The following is a 15,936-nucleotide window of genomic DNA, read 5'->3' on the forward strand; positions in this document are numbered from 1 at the left end:
GACCTCTCGCTCCCGCTGTGTGAACGGTGTGTGGGGTGGGGAGCTGGGGCACCTCCTGCCAGGAACTGGAGGCCAAAGATCTCTTCTGGCCCATACCCCGTTAATTAAATGGATTGCTCTCTTGTTAGCGAGGCGCCTCTGGCTGCAAGACCGTGCACGTAACTCGTGGCAGGGACCGATGCCCGGGACATGAAGGCAACCACACTTTTAAAAACATAAAACTTTATTTCATTTCAGAGAGCAGCTGAGCAGCCCTGCTCCTCGACACACACCATCCCAATGCCTTGCGACGCAATGCTGTGGCAAAGGGCCTCACCAGCCCTATCTGTAGGAATTCGCCTTGTGTTTAGGCAGGAAGGTGAAGCTGGTAGGTACGGGTCCCAGAAGCATCTCGCTGGAAGAAAGAAAACCAAACCCAAACAAAAATCAAGGAGAGGTTTGTGTTCAGTACAAGAGCCACCAGTCCCCAGCCAGTGCATGGCCCTGTAGCTCTGCAGCGACAGTGACTGCAGTCAGATGTGTCAAACCAAGCCTTTACCCTCCCCAAAACCTAGGGCTGCTGCACAAAGCCACCGCTGGTGCTGAGCTTCAACCCTGAACCCCAGCACAGGAGGGACCCAGCTGCCAGGTATAGGCAATGCCCTTCTTGCTGAGAGCTGGTGCCAAAACAGCTTCTTAAGTTTGGTGACCTGAATGCCACCGGGTTTGGTGACCCGCTCGCAATGACGCACCTAAAATCAACGTGAGCCTCTGAAAAGTTCCTCCCCACCTCTTAATGTTTAAGGTCAGGTCCTAAACCGATGTAAGCCAGTTCTACTGCCATCAGGTTTATCCTCGCTTAAGACTTCAACTAGTTCTCACTTTGGAACGCACATTGTATTTTCAGGTCAGAGTGACTTTCTTTTAGTCAAGGAGGTTTAACTTATTTCCTAGATGCTGGTTCCGTACAGCACCACTACAGCTTTCCGTAAGACATGTCAGAGGGAGAGTCACAGAACTGCACAGCAAGAGACTGCACCTACAGCACAGCAGCAGAAATAGGGCGCTCGGAGAACCCAGCTTCTGGTCAGCATCTTAAAATGAGCTTTAACAAATAAACCTAAATTGCTTTAAAATCTTGAGTTCTGGTGCCTACAAATGCCTATTATGTGGCACTGTAAAGGCCACAGGTTACAAAGGTTTGCGCAGCAGCATGCAGGCAGGTTCCGCTTGAAAAATGGCATTTAAAAATATACTTCTAACACGGTTTTGGGCAGCCGTTCCCAGTACTAACACAATGGGTGAGGATTAGCAAAATCAGAGAAGGCTGTAGCCACGCTCCGTTTTTGCTGATCTCTGTTTCCCCGAGATGGGAAATAGCAGCTGGCTGCTCCAGCTCTCATTCTAGCTGGCTTGGAGCTTGCGGAGTCATTTCCAGCCAGTGCCTGGGGACTCGTGGGTGTGGGGGAAAAGTTTCCTGATCTTTGCTGCTTGAACTCAGAAATCAGGTAATGAAAAAAGGAGAAAATGCTCAGCTCTAACCTGGGGATGGGGACCACCCCCCTGCTTGGTGTCTGCATGGGCCTTGTGGGCTGGGACTGTCTGGGCAGAGCACGGAGCGATCTGATGCTGAAAGCCTGAGATGTCCCTTCACTGCGCTCCGTTAGTTCCTACAACTGTCCTGGGATGAACAGCATGTCATGAGAGAGGTCAACTACCCCAGATTTGCAGCGGGTACAGAATGATGGGCTGAAGCACAGAGAGGGATGGAGAAAGCTCTTTATGGCAACTTCAAGCTCAGTTAAAACCTCCAAGTAAAGCGCTGGTTAACCCTGGCTGTTCTCTTACCACCTCTTAAAACTGATGGGAGTCATCACCTCCTCTTTGGAAGATGCATGCGTGTAGAGGAATGAAGCTGGGTTAATTAGCATTGATAATATACAACTGTGGGTTGGCTTCAGGGGTGTCGGGTTGGCTGATGTAGATAAGGTGCAGCTGTGGCTGGTTCTGTTAAGTGGTTGAGAGCTAATGGAGAGAGAGCAGCAGAGGGAGAAATAGAGAGGAAGAAGAGAAGAGAGTGGGCCCTGCATGAGGTGAAGGCAGCAGAGGGACTGTATGAAGAGTATGCTGGTATGAGATGGTAAAAGACCTTGTTGCAGCTTGGAGAGTGCTGCAACATGTGCAGGCAGAGTGGGGCTGCGTGGGGCTCTGTGATGTCCCTTCCTAAGAATTTCAATGAAATTCAGTGCTTTATTACCTTATTTTAATCCAATCATCCACGTTTTGGCTTGCCATCAGCGTCTCCAAATAGTCTCTTCCCATGTAGTAAGGTGGCCGCTCATTAATTTTCTGAGGTAGGTGTTCTAATAACCCAACTGGAATATACCTGCAATGCAACGTAGTGGCAGCATGTGCTATTGTTCAAAGGGTACGCACTTGCTGCATTACAGATCCTCTCAGCTGGGGAGAATTACCTGCACAGGAATGAGAGCCATTCCAGCAGGAACTTCCTCGTCTTCTCCACTCCCTGAGTATCTGACCCCCAGTGCTCAAGGCCATAGTTGGTGAAGTCTTTGAGGATATCAAATCTCTCGCTGGAGGAGATATCCCAGTGTCTCTGCTCCTTCATTTCAGTGAAAAGCCATGGTTTGATGAGTGCCCCTCTGTAGCCCCAAAAAAATGTGCATTGTTATTCCCATGACTGATGTTTCCGAGGATGCCAGTTAATTTAAGAGGCTCACGTGCAGCCGATGCTGCTTTACTTTCTCAATTTCAACAGGAAGCTGCTCTAAGCTCCCACAGATGCAAAATGACTTTACTAATTTTTAGAGTAGTTTCACCAAGAGGAAAGATCTCATGTTTTGGGTTTGCTTAGGTATATTTTAAATTCCATTTTTCCTCTTGCACCAACAGAGCTCAGAAGCAAAGGGGAACCACAGGCACTTGCCTTGCAATCATAACCCCCGAAACGCCCATCTGCATGGCTCGATTAGCATCTTCGTACGACAAAATATCACCGTTTCCTGTCCAGAAGGGAGAAGCCAGAGGTCAAAGGGATACGTGAGGGCAAGTCAAAATGAGTTAATCCAGGCATGGGATAAAATTCAAAATGGACACAAGGTCCAAGAGCCAGACTGTCCAAAGGGGCTCTGGGGCTCCTGTTGAGACTCTCAGGGATGTTCTGGATTAACGTTCCCCTTACAAGGAAAAGCAGAGCCTTCTCCCCTCCCAGCTCTTACCCTGAAGGTTTAGCTGGGACTCTTTGTGCCACAGTGCCCAAGGGAGAAAGCACCTGCTAAAAACCAAGTGCTCTGTATCCTGCCTGTCCCCTCCCCTCCTACTCTGCTCAGCGCTCCTCTCGTCTGGCCCAAGCACTTGGGCAGATCCGCGCTGCACCGGAGCTGCTGCATCATGTAGGGATACCCCAACCTTTCCCCCAGGCTGAATGTCCTTGGGAGCCTATTCTCGTATTTTTTAAAGGCATCTGAAATCAAACACGCAGCTTTTCCCAGCCCACGTGACAGAACAACAGAAAGACCTACCAAAAAGAGGCATGGGGCTCGCTATTTTTGCACATTCTGCTATGTAGTCCCAGTCAGCACCCCTCGTGTACCGCTGCTCCCGGGAGCGGCCGTGAAGCTGGGGAAGAAAGTGGCAGTGAGCCCTCACCGAATGTGACTGTTCACAGGGAAGGGGAATATTTCCTGTGGGCAGGAACTACCCATCCCCGTGCCGACGGGCTGGTCCCATCGCTTCCCCAGCCCTGCTGTGATGAGGCTTATTTGGCTGAAACCTCTGTTCCAGGGCACTGCAGGAACCATCTCCCTCTGTAACGGATGCAAGGCTCAGCAGCACCTAGGAAAATACTCTCTGCATCTGGATTTTTCTCTGTCATTAGCAGAAAATGCTAAGAGGTAGTACACAGCTCGTCAAAGGTGCTTGAAACAGCTACTCAGTTTGGGGAAGGGTAAGGTCACCCCCACATCGTGCTCTAGGCTGACATGCAAGCAGAGCCCCCCCGACACCAGCCAACAATCTCACGCCACAGCAAGTAATCCCTGTACCGTGACCATGGATGCTCCCCACTCCCGGATCTTGGGGATTATTTTATGAGCCACATTAATCTTTTCTTGCACTCCTGTCCGTATCTTCACAGTCAGTGGGACATCCAGCACCTGCAGAAACGGGAGAATGAGGCCAGGCTGGGGCATGAGATGGCTCCACCAGCTCATCTCCCACCGCTGGCAGGTGGTCTGACTCACCGAGTTCATCCCTCGGACGATCTGTTCAAACTTGTTGGACCGAGTCATCAGAGCACAGCCTCCTCCCTAGGGGACAAAACATGGCGCAGTCAAGACTCTCTGCCTCCTTGCGTAGTGAAGAGCCTCCGTGGAGCTGCCCAACAGCAGCCCTCTGCTCAGGGGATGCAGGTAAGGCTTGGAGCATCTCAACACTTGGAGAAAGTCTTACAGCTCTCTTCCTTTCCAACTTCTGCCTTTGACAGGCAGAGACAGCAACCATCCCCTGCTCTTTGGACCGCTGATTTGCCTTCTGGCTCAAGTCTAGCGCCCATAAAATGCACGGGGAGCTCTGGGTCAGACTGGCAGGAGCAGGTCACACAAACATCTACCGAAGGAAGCAAAACACACCGCAGAACATCTTCTTACCTTCTTGTAGACCAAATCAATGGGACAGCCAACATTGATGTCTACAAAGTCCACTTCAATTGTCTGGTTCAGGAGCTCTGCACACTTGGTCATCGTGTCTGGGAACGCTCCCTCCAGCTACCAAAGGGGGACAGGTTGCACGGGTTCAAGAAGCAGCTTTTCTCCTCTGAATCGAGTTACCATTTGTTTGGTTATCAAGATGATAGCACTCACCTGCACCCCAAAAATATCTTCGGTATGATGCCGTTTGAGGAGAGCCCACTCGGAGGACTGGCCCTGGAGCAGGTTTGTGCACACAGCCATCTCTCCGCAGGTGACGTCTGCCCCGAAGCGCTTGCATATCCTTCGGAAAGGGAGGTTACCGCACTGGAAGAGGCAGCAGAGAGATGGTTTGTCAGGAGATTTGCTCTGTTCCAAAGGTGGAAATGGCACATTTTGACAACAGGACAGACAATTTACCTACCGTGGTCAGTGGAGCCAAGTAGAGCTTGCCTTGGATTTCCAGCTGGAAAAAACACAAGAATGGAGGAGCATGTTAGCAGAGCTGAACCAGAAGTGGTTAAATGGGAAGATGTTCCAGCTAATAATTTTATCATTTGCCTTGGGTAAAACTCAGTGGGAAACCCAGAAAACCACCCGTTTTATTCAAGAACTTCAACTGTTCCCTGAGAACATATCATTTGGATAAAGAAACCAAAACTTGAACCGATCTGTTTGCACTGCTCAGCTTGGAGAAAACTCAAAGCAGTTACAGATACAGGGGCTAGACAGGCTGGCTAATGGATGCAAGGACGGAGGTGATGATGAGGAGGATGAAGGCAATGCTCTCACCCCGGGAGAGGACCATGCAGCACACACAAACGCACCAGCCCCAGCCTCAGCTCTCCTTGCGGAACATCCCCACCCTCACACAACTCAGCCCCTACCCTCCACCAGGCACAAGGGGCTGCAGCTTCTCTTGGTTTTCACCCCTCCAAGGACACCACCGCAGCCCCCAGAGCTCACCTTCCCGCATCCTTCCCCTCAGGAACGCAGTGCCCAGGCAGCTCTGTCCTCTGCCTGCCTCTCACCCAGCTAAGAGGTCTCTTCTGTCTTCCCAAGCACAATCTCAACCACTTGACAGGCACACAAGAGACGGCAGCCCTCGACCAAACTCTCACCTTCTTCTTCTCACACGATCGCAGCTTTATCGTGTCTTCGTCTGTAAGCGGGCCCACTGTTTTGATGGAGGAAGCCTCCTGGCGGCCTGTGGGGCTGGGACTCTGTGAGGTGTCTGTTTTGGGATCCTCTCCCTGCACTGGCAGCACAGGACATTCGGGGCTGTCCCCCAGGCTCTCCTGGGGTGTTGCGCAGTTGGACACCTCTTGCTTCTCTGCAGAGCACCCCGTGGCTTTGCCTCCCTTCCCACCATCGCTGTGGGGCTTGGCCAAACCACGGAGATACTCGTCAGCCTTCTTGAAGCTGAACTTCCTCTTGCGCAGCTGGTGCTGGAGGTCCTTGGAGAGGTTGTTCCTCACCAGCGACTTCCCTTCCCACTGCTTGGTCAGATCTGCATTGACGATGTTCTGGTAGCCATCCCCGAGGTGGGCCTGGGCGAAGCGGCATGTCACGCCATAAGCGCACTTGCCGAAGGTTTCAAAGAGCACGCAGCTGCGCCCCAGGTCAGCCGGCTTGGTGGCCATGTACTCGCCGATGTCGTGAAGGAAGCGGCATCGCGGCCCGAAGTAGCACTTCTCTGCACACCCCTTAGAACAACGAAGAGGAGGTTAAAACCTCTGCCCGCCACTTGCCTGCCCGGGCGTGCCTGTACCTTCCAGCACAAGCCAGATGAGCCTGGGTCTGCCCCGGCCCAGCGCGCCCCTCACTCCTCATGTCGCTGCCCCCTGAAACACTCCCAGGAACGTGCTGCAGAAGGGCAGTGACGTGCCCACTTGAGGGGATATTTTAGTGCTACATGTCAGGGAAGCTGACACTTGTTCTTCTCAGCTCATCCCACTTCACCCTCCCCAGCCAGCTGACGGAGGCGGTTCTGCCAGCATAGCCATGCCCTCCCTGCCGGGAGTGTCCCCTACGTGGTTCTACCTTCCATGTGCTTTCCTAGACTTAAATGTCAATGCAGCCTGTCCTTGAGCAGGAAGGGCCCCCCAGGGTCCCAGACCCCCTGTCCCAGTGCGGAGCAGGGCCCCCGCTGCCCTACCTGCGTTACCGATGGGCACAGCCTGCGCTGCTCGTAGCAGGTGGGTTTCATGCACGGCCTGCTCTTGTTCTGCCCCCGCGCCCGCCTGCGCTCCACGGGCTCCTTGTCCTCTGCTCCTGCATCCTCTTGGCTTTCCCCATCCTCACTGAGCTCCTCTGGCTTCACCCGCTTGGCGGGGGGCTCGCTCTCGCAGCCGCTGGCCTCCTTCTTCTCCTCTCCCTCCTCCTCCACCTCTTCCTCCTCCTCCTCCTCCTTGCTGCCCGGCTGCCCGCCAGCCCGCAGGTAGGCATGGAACTGCTCCTTGGAGGCCAGGAACCTGTGGAGACAGAGGCAGCCCCCGCTGTGTCCCGGTGGGTGCCCGGGATGTAGGGAGAGGGCTCTGCTGGGTGGGGGGGCTACAGTGGGATGGGCACAGGGTCGGGGGGCTATGGGGGGGCCGGGCAGGAACTGGGGGGCTATGGAGAGACTGGGCACCAACCGGGGGGCTACTGGAGGGCTGGGCACGAACCGGGGGGCTATGGAGAGACAGGGGGGTTACGGAGAGACTGGGCATCAACCAGGGGGCTATGGAGGGGCTTGGCATGAAGCAGGGGCGCTACGGAGAGACTGGGTACGAACTGGGGGGGTTATGGAGAGGCTAGGCACCAACCGGGGGGCTATGGAGGGGCCAGGCACGAACCAGGGGGGTTATGGAGGGGCCGGGCATGAAGCGGGGGGGCTACGGAGAGACTGGGCACGAACCAGGGCGGTTATGGAGAGACTGGGCATCAACCGGGGGGCTATGGAGGGTCCGGGCACGAACTAGGGGGCTTATGGGGGGTCTGGGCACGAACCCGGGGGGTTATGGAGGGTCCGGGCACGAACTGGGGGGGGCTATGAAGAGACTGGGCATCCACCGGGGGGCTATGGAGGGGCCGGGCACGAACTGGGGGGGCTACGGAGAGACTGGGCATCAACTGGGAGGCTATGGAGGGGCCGGGCACGAACCGGGGGGGCTACGGCGGGGCCCGGCACGTACCGGGAGATGGCAGGGCCGGGCACGCAGCGGGCCGGGAGGACAGGGGGGCCTGGGACCCGCACTCACCGGGCGCGGACCGGCGCCACCCCCGCAGCCGCCATGCTGCCGCACGCGGCGGTGACGCGAGGGGCGGGGCCGCGCCACGTGACGGGGCGGCACCACGTGACGGGGCGCGCGGCGGGGCGGCTATAAAAGGCCCAGCGGCGGGGGTGGCGGCCTCACAGCGGCCGGCCGGGGAGTGCGGGAAGCGGGCGGCGCTCGGTGCGGCCGGCCGGGCGCTGTGAGGGGCGGCTGCGGGAGCCTCTGAGCCCGCTGGGCTTGTTGGGGGAGACCGCGGTCCGCCGGCTGCGGGAGGGCCTGGCGGCGGGAGCAGGCCGCGGCGGGGAGTGCCCAGCGCGGGGCCCGTGTGGGGAGACAAGGCCGGTGTGCGGCCTTGCACCAGGGAGCAGTGCCGGCCCTTGTAGTGCCTCTTCAGGGTTTCTCTTTTGGGGCACCTCCAAAAGTGCAGTGAGGGATCCAGGATTAACGGGAATTAGCACCAGATGCTGCCCCAGGCCTGGCTCCTGAGCCGGGCACGGCTCGTCACGGCTGAGGGACCCCCTCAGCAGTGGAAAAAAAAACACTGGAGCTTTGCCTCATGACTGCTGAGGGGTTCCCTGATTTGGCGGAGGGTGATTGTCTCTTCTGCCTCTACGTAGCTGTCAGCTGGAGCAGGTGGAGCACTCTGCAGCAATGCAGGGCACTTGGTGTGGGGGTTTTGTGTGTTTGGGAGATTTTTTTAAGGAGTAAATGCAAGGCCCAGTCACTAGGTGCTGGGCCTAAACCGAGGGGGTGAGCCATGCCTGCACCGCTGCCTTGGGGCTGTTCCATGGGCAGAATTTTGTTGCAGCTGCTCTGGCAACAGGATTTTCTATGTTATCCTTTCGAAATGTTTTCAAGCTCAACCCAGCTGAGCTGTGGGAGGGCTTCGTCTTTCAACCAGTGGTGGCCCATGGGAAGAGCTGGTCTGTCCTCTTCTTCACAGGCTGTGTGCTCTCCTGCCTTCCCCCTGCCACGGACAGGGTGGGTGGTGGGGCTGTCAGGCAAGGCTACCTTGTCCCTGGGGACTGGGGTTGTCCTCAGATATGGGCTGCAGTCAATGCAAAATGGACTCCAGATCTGCAGTGCTGCCACATGTTCTTGATGGTTGGATTAATGAGGCTGTCCTAACGCAGTGAGCAAGGGCTGGTGCTTATGAGACTGACCGGTGTGTAAAGTCTGCCCTTGCGTTTGGTATGTGGGAGGAAGCTTACGCTGGAAACCAAACTGATGTGTCAAATGTGGGGTGTTTGGTATGTGACAGCATGCACTGGCCTCTGCTCCCTTCCCTGTAGCTGCTGTGTCTTCCCCATGTGTTTGGGGCACTCGTTACACCCCTCCGCGGATCCGCAGTCCCTGCATGCCAGGAACAGCCACCACCTCATCTGTGCACAGGCCTTAAGCAACAGACATCTTGTAGCGAGGGGGCTTGATGTCTCACGGGGTGATGCGTTGAGCTCTCCTTGATCAGGTTCCCTCTCCATCTTTGGCTCGCATCCCTTCCTCTGCAGTTACACTCAGTCACTTACACAGCCTTGTTTGGCTAGTGCTTGACCTGGGCTACCGAGAGGGCAAGAAATAGCTGTGAAGTCCAAATGAAGAAAGACTTGTACTCCGTCTTCCCTGTTCCCTGCTGTGCACTGAATCTGAGGGCTTGCCAGGACCTTCTAGCCAAATAATTACCTCTTTGTTTCCATAAGCCCAGGAAAGTGAAGGCTGGAATGTGATTCCAGCCCTGCATTGTAGTGCAGGTATCAACAAGAGGAAGTAGAAGGTGACTTGTGGTTTTTGCCTTTAGGGGCTGCTAGATGCTGGTGAAGAGCAGCCGTGCTTGTGACGTCGGGGAATTAAGGCAGCGTTGAGTTTGTTTACAGGCATGTAAGAGTTGTGTGTGCACATGGGACAGAGGTAAGATTGCACATGGGGCTTTAATTTTGGTGTTTTCCTGTTTTGTGTTGCCTTAGTGCAGTTGTCTCCAGATGCTCCATCAGAAATGTCTTTTGGGAGGAGCTGGGAGCTTGGTAGGGTGCTTTTGCTGTTGCCAAGGGTGGGCAGGTTACACGATCAAGCCAGGCTGCTGTGAGAAGAGCTTTTGGCTGATTGGGTATTAATTAGTTTTGGAGTGAAATATGAGGAATGCAAAATACTATTTTAAGCTTCAGCTTGGCTGAGGAAGGAAGGGAGGAAATGAGGCCCTGGAGATTAATGAAATGATTTCACTGATGTTTTTGTGGGGCAATAAGCCTGAAGTCAGAATGCTTTTGACTTGCTGCACTCAGCTGAGGTCACAGACTTTTGCATCTAATCCCTTCTCAGGGCAGTGGCTCAGCAATTTTACGAGGCTGAGCCTTGGACAAGCTTCCCAACAGACCCTGGGGAAAGGTCTGAGAGCACGGCATGAAGCCCCTGGGAGTGCCAGCTCTGCTGCAGCCTCTCGGGCACTGAATGGGAGCCAGCTGCAGTCTGTGTGTTGTGCATCAGCACAGCTGCTCCTGCCCAATGTGCTGAGGGCTTAGCCATGTGCAGCCGAGCAGCTCGATGTTCACCTGTGGTTGCTTGAGGACACATACAAAGGAAGGCAGGGGGAATCTCTGCTAGGTACAGAGAGGTGCTGCTCTTGTTGGCTGCTTTAGCTTTTTCACCCCTTGCTGTCGTCATGTCATACTGAGGCTGGAAGTGGGGCCAGGGGAGTGAGTAGCTGTGAAATGTGCATTGTGGCTGCCTGAGCTGGACGGCTTTTGTTGGGAGTATAGTGCTTTGATCGCCAGAGCTCTCATGTCAACATCCTTGAGCAGTGCTAAAGCAGCTTTGAAAAAAAACGATACCCAAGAACTCACTGGGAAAGGCCGCATCAGGAAAAAATGAAAGGTTGATTACAGGAAAGTGTGATTATATACAGGGAAAACTAAGTCAGAAAAAGTTCAGCTTCTTCAATGTCCAAGTTAAACAAGACACATGTATTAATGAAACTACCCCTTCCATGGGCTCCCACATAAGCTGGATGTGTCAAGCCCATGGTTCTGGCTACTACACCCAGGCGTTAGCTGAAAAATGAGGTTCTGTAGCAGCCCCAAGAGGTCGCCTCCACAGCTGCAGCGGGGTGAGAGCAGCAATAGAAACTTGGGCTGGTCGCATTTGTTTGCATGCCTTTTATAGCAATGCAGTAATGTTCTGACCACCTTTGCTGGCTGATTGTGTAGATGGGCAAAGGCCGCAGAAGGCAGGTGTGAGATTTGCTGCTGGTGTATGGGAGGGTAGCTAGAGCTGGAAGTGAACTCTCGGGTCCTATCCATCTTCTGGTCAAAGCAAAATCCATTCCTCCTGTCTATTGTCTCATCTTTTATCCGGTCTTGGTTTTAAAGCCCTGTGCAACAGAGCTTCCAGCCTTCTGCAAGGGAGACTATTCCCATTGCTCATAAATCTACTATCAGGAAGCTGTTTCCAAGATTAAACCTTAAATGTTTCCCCTCTCTAGTTTCATGTCCCAGCTCCCAATTCCCTCCTGCCGTAATCACCAGGTCTGAGTCTCCTCCCAGCAGCTGACCGTTTATGCATGCTGGGGTCTCCATACCCCACACCAAGACCCTGAAAGTCGCTTTGCCATGTCTGCCCCTAGAAGGTCTGTGGTGGGACACTTGGGAAATGGGGTGTGCTCCTCAAATGCTTATAAATGGCTGAGCCAGGCTTTGGGTGGGCAGTTGTGTAATGGCATTTAGAAAAATATCTCTTGCTGTCATTCCCTCTTGGCTAGTTTAAGAGCTGTTCAGAGAGCTGACTTAGCGTTTGGCCCATGGATGGAGTAGTTAAAGGTCATTATCTGGGCAAGGCCTCTGTGGTTTTGGGATAAGCTGTCAGTGTGCTGGAAGTGGACTGGAGTTGAGGGTCTGTTGTGGATGTTGTACCACCTATGGCAGGAATGATCGTTCCTGAAACTGCAATAATAAACCATGGTGGTGAGCCCTTGGAGCTGCAAAATCTACGTGGTGTGTGGGCAGGGATTTCTAACAGGGGAGGGAGGGAAATGTACAGGACGTCTGGGTTTGAGTGGGGGTGGTGGGAGCGAGGGAGCAGCGTGTGATCCTGTGTCTCTTGGCTGTGGTACTCAGCCCTGCATTAGTAAAGCTTGGAGAAGACCCCAGGTCTTTTCATCGGACCCTAAAATAAGACAAAGCCAAGGCACCCATCACAGCACAGGCTGATTTCTTGGCGCAGGCCACGCTGCATGACAGAAGAGGCAGGATGTGGCTTTCCCCAGCACCCCTGGGCACTGGAGTTGGGGAAGGCCCCAATTCTCCTGTTCTCACAGCTCTTGGGGCTTTTCACACCTACCTTTGATGTCCCTGGCAGCCTTCAATGCCCTTGACCCTGCTGTTCCCAGGGCCATTTTGGGGCAGCTCCTTGGGCTGGGAGGGGGAGAGGCTCCTGAGAGGGACCCTTTTCTTCTGACCTCCCCTGTCACCTGAGGCCACCCCATCACCTTTCCATGTAGGTTGGCTAATCCCCTGTGGCTCAGTCCTCTTTTGAAACTTCAGGGGAGTTGAAGATCTGGACAGCAAAGGTGCTTGCCTTCAGCCGGTCCCTTCTAATGCCCTGTACTACCAGATAAAATCTTTGGTACTTTTTTATTTTTACATGAAAAAGCAACACTGAGATTTCCTCCTGACATTTAACTCAGTCAGTAAGTGACAAACCAAATAAACATTCCTGTTTCACTGGGACAAAAGCTCCAAGATCCTGCTGTGACTAAAATATTTCATCATTTCCGAAGTGAAATGTTTCAGTTAGAAAAAATAAGAAAAGAAGAAGAACTAAAAATGACACGTTTCAATGTTTTTCTAATTATTTTCTCCATTTTGGCTGAAGCTATTAGTCAAATTTGGCCCCACTTAACAAATAGTTTTAGAACCTTCCAAAACTTCTATTTTGGTGACTTTTCCCGTCATTGATGAATAACAGTTTGATCTCTGTCCTGGTCGCCAGTGCAGCGCATGTTCCGATTCACCCCCAGGTGCTTTGCATTCTGTTTTCTGCTGGGACCTGCTTTGGCACCCCAGCCACCGTGACTCCCGCAGCTTCCTGGCTGCAGAGCCGCCTGCCTTCCCCCAGGCAGCCTGGGGCTGCCTCTACCCTTTCCCATGCTGGATGCATGTTGAAATGCACATGTGTGCATACTGGGTGTTCTCACGTGCTCAGGCCGTAAGACTCTTGCTCATCTATGTGTCTCTTACAGGTGGATGGAGCCTCGGTGCTACACAGTAATGGAGCAGGATCTTTTTTGCAAGACCAATCCCATGCTATCCTAGCAGTTGCAGCTTGTGTCATACCTGAGCTGATCCTCCATGCCAAGTTCCTCCCCATCGCTGGCACAATGTATTTGCTGGATTCCAGGTGAGCAATGTTTTTCTCCCCAAAAAACTGGCTGCTATGAGTGTGTTGCCTCTGCAGCTCAGCAGCAGTCCTGGAAATGAGCTGGGGAGCTTGCAAGCTGAGGAATGGCGAGCAAGCTGGGATCTTCCCTGTTGCCTCTGTTTGTCCTCATGCCTGCTCTGCCTGCATGAGTCAGAGAGGAACAACATCTGCTGATTTTTAGGGTCACAGATGGTTTGGTTTAGCTTTAATCGTGATAGCAGGGCCTGCGACTGACACATGGCTGTTTTCAGTGGTGGGTGCTGAGGTTCAGAAACAAAAAGCTAAAGCATGTTCTTCTGTTAGTCAGTTTTGGACCTTACCTCGCCTCAACCATGATTCACCCCATGCAGTGACCCAGGGAACTGCCCTGCTCAAGGATGGATGTTGCTCCAGGAGAGGAGCAATGGTGGGGAGGTGGCAGAGCCTCGTCTCTCTCCTCACGCTTGTGCCCGAAGCCTCAGGAGGAGGGCTTTGCAGCGCTGTCTAAAATCACAGTCCTTTTTAGAGCTCCCTTATGTTGAATTTTGGAGCCAGTTGTTTCTTAGCATCTTTTGGTAAATTTTTGCTCAGTTTTCTTTGTGAGGCACCTGAATGAAGGAGGTTCTTTGAATCTCCTCTCTCCCATTCCCTTCTGCATATGAGTTGGTGGTTGACCCTTTAACAGTGGGACAAGCAGATACTACCAAAGATAAACAGGGTGGGTGACCCATGCAACTTCCTTCACTGCCCTCTTCAGCATCCAGCTAGGAATAGGGCTTTACAAGGAAAAAACCCTGCAATTTCATTTAGTTTTGGACAATAAAATCTCGGTGCTAGCTTTATCCAAAGTCTTTCTTAACATCTGATTTTTTGTACACTAGGGTAGAAGTATTTTTTTTCCCTTCCTCCTCCTGACTAAAAGGTAGAGAGGACTGATGCAATGTCATCTAAACTTGGAGCAGCCTATGCTGCAGTGGCTGATGAGGTTTTGCAAAATTAGAACCACCCCCAGTTTTCCCCTGCCTTCCGATATGATGGTGTGCCAGTTTTTTATCCTGTCTTTCTTCTGGAAGACTCACCATATGCCTTAAAAAACTGAGTATTGGAGGCGGTTGCCCTTGCCTGCCTTCAGTGTGAGATACCAGTGTATGCCAAGGACCTTGCCCAGCTGATGGGGAGTCCTCTTTATCTTAAGGGATTTGTAGCCAGGCGGTTTCATTTCTGTGCCCTGCATAGCTGTGCCACTCCAGGCTGCTCAGTGGTGCCTGGGGTATCGTGCTAGCACAGTGACTGCAGCGTTCCTGTGCTGGTCGCTGGCGTCCAGCTCAGCTGCAGAGCATGCACTTGGCCCGTATCACTGTAACTTAAAGGCTAGCTCAGCCTTTTCATGAAAGAGGCAGCTGTGCCTATAGTGTGGACATGGGCCCATGCAAATGAGTAGGAAAAGAGACAAGAGAACAAGCAATATTGTCCCCAGAAAATTGTAATTGTTTTTGAGATGGAAAGATGTCATTTCACTCTTCTTTCCTACAGCACAAGGGAGAGAGAGCGAACCAGCTTTGGTTTAGCAGTTCTAATAAATATCGTGTGTGAGCTTTAGGGTGCTTATACAGGACAAACCATCCTTTCTGGCTTTTTGCTGCACTCAAACAGCTGCTGGCAGCTCTGCTCATGCTCTTGGAGTGTGACAGAATAGCAGCACTGAGAGCAGCCATTAGCTTTGTCCAAGTAGACCTTGGCAATGCCTTGGGTGTGAAAAGTCCAGAAGAAAGCAAACGGGCTTTGGCTGGGGTCTTGGAGCCTGAACGTGAGATGTGCTACCAGAACTCGCTGTACTGGTAGGGAAGCGAAGAGACTGCAGTGTTTGCAATGAGCCTTGACACTCCCCTTCCTGAACTGGAAAACTTCCTTCCCATTTGTTTCTCCCCCACTATCCCCATGTCCCTTCGCAGCAGGGATTAATAGACTTGCTCTCTAGGCTGGCTTAATACTGACATGAGATTGCATCTCTGTGTATTGCTATGTGTGCACCTTCCCCCTGCTAACAACAGTTGAATCCCTTGGCTAATCTCAGCAGCGTTTGGCAGGGAGGAAATGTCTCAAAAGCATTGAATTCCTAAAAGTTTCATGGGGGTGCACAGTTCGGTTTAGTACCCAAATTTGTGCCCCCTCTAAGGGAGGTCTCGGGCAGTTGGCCAGCTGACAGGGTGGGAGCTCAGCAGCCAGTGGGCACATACAGCTCCGAAGCCAGCTGCAGTGTGCCCCAGTTCCTGCGTGGCAACGCGGGGAGCAGGTACAGGGTGATGGAGGGCATGGCAGGGAAGGGTACCGCTACCTGGGGGGAGCGTGTATGTTGGAAGGGTGTATGCATGTGTGAGATCTGGCATTACTGCAGCACAGGGGCTACAACAGGTACAGGAAGGAGCTATGATTATCGATGTGTGAGGAGAGATACAGGAGCTATAGGACATCAATCCATAAGGGCTTCTCCTATTCCCAGTACAGCCCCTGCTCTCAGCAAAGCAGAAGACAGGTTCCGTATTAAAATGTGCAAACAGCTGTATGTTAGCACTAAGAATATAACCTTCCTTCAAATAAATCCCTGAAAG

The 15,936-nt window shown here is 53.0% G+C and overlaps 1 protein-coding gene and 1 long non-coding RNA gene across 3 annotated transcripts in view; one reads left to right on the forward strand and one right to left on the reverse strand.

Annotated features, from left to right (window-relative positions):
* Positions 1–202: 202 nt before the first annotated feature.
* Positions 203–7,983, reverse strand: DUS3L (dihydrouridine synthase 3 like). Its single transcript, XM_055706912.1, has 13 exons — positions 7,928–7,983; positions 6,844–7,159; positions 5,807–6,391; positions 5,110–5,151; positions 4,860–5,012; positions 4,647–4,763; positions 4,242–4,307; positions 4,044–4,154; positions 3,522–3,618; positions 2,927–3,002; positions 2,454–2,642; positions 2,237–2,365; positions 203–394 (listed from the first exon to the last, which is right to left on the reverse strand). Exons 1-13 carry the CDS (start codon positions 7,960–7,962, stop codon positions 322–324), a joined length of 1,989 nt encoding a protein of 662 aa, XP_055562887.1. The 5' UTR covers positions 7,963–7,983; the 3' UTR covers positions 203–321.
* Positions 7,984–8,078: 95 nt separating this feature from the next.
* Positions 8,079–15,936, forward strand: part of LOC114015176 (uncharacterized) — a 30,225-nt gene continuing 22,367 nt past the window's right edge. For both annotated transcript variants that reach the window (XR_008731703.1, XR_003558956.2), the window contains exons 1-2: positions 8,079–9,847; positions 13,170–13,327. This is a non-coding gene — a long non-coding RNA (uncharacterized LOC114015176). The remainder of the gene's footprint in view (positions 9,848–13,169; positions 13,328–15,936) is intronic.

The sequence above is a fragment of the Falco cherrug genome, chromosome 4 (genome assembly GCF_023634085.1).
Source record: "Falco cherrug isolate bFalChe1 chromosome 4, bFalChe1.pri, whole genome shotgun sequence".
NCBI classification, from domain to species: Eukaryota; Metazoa; Chordata; class Aves; order Falconiformes; family Falconidae; genus Falco; species Falco cherrug.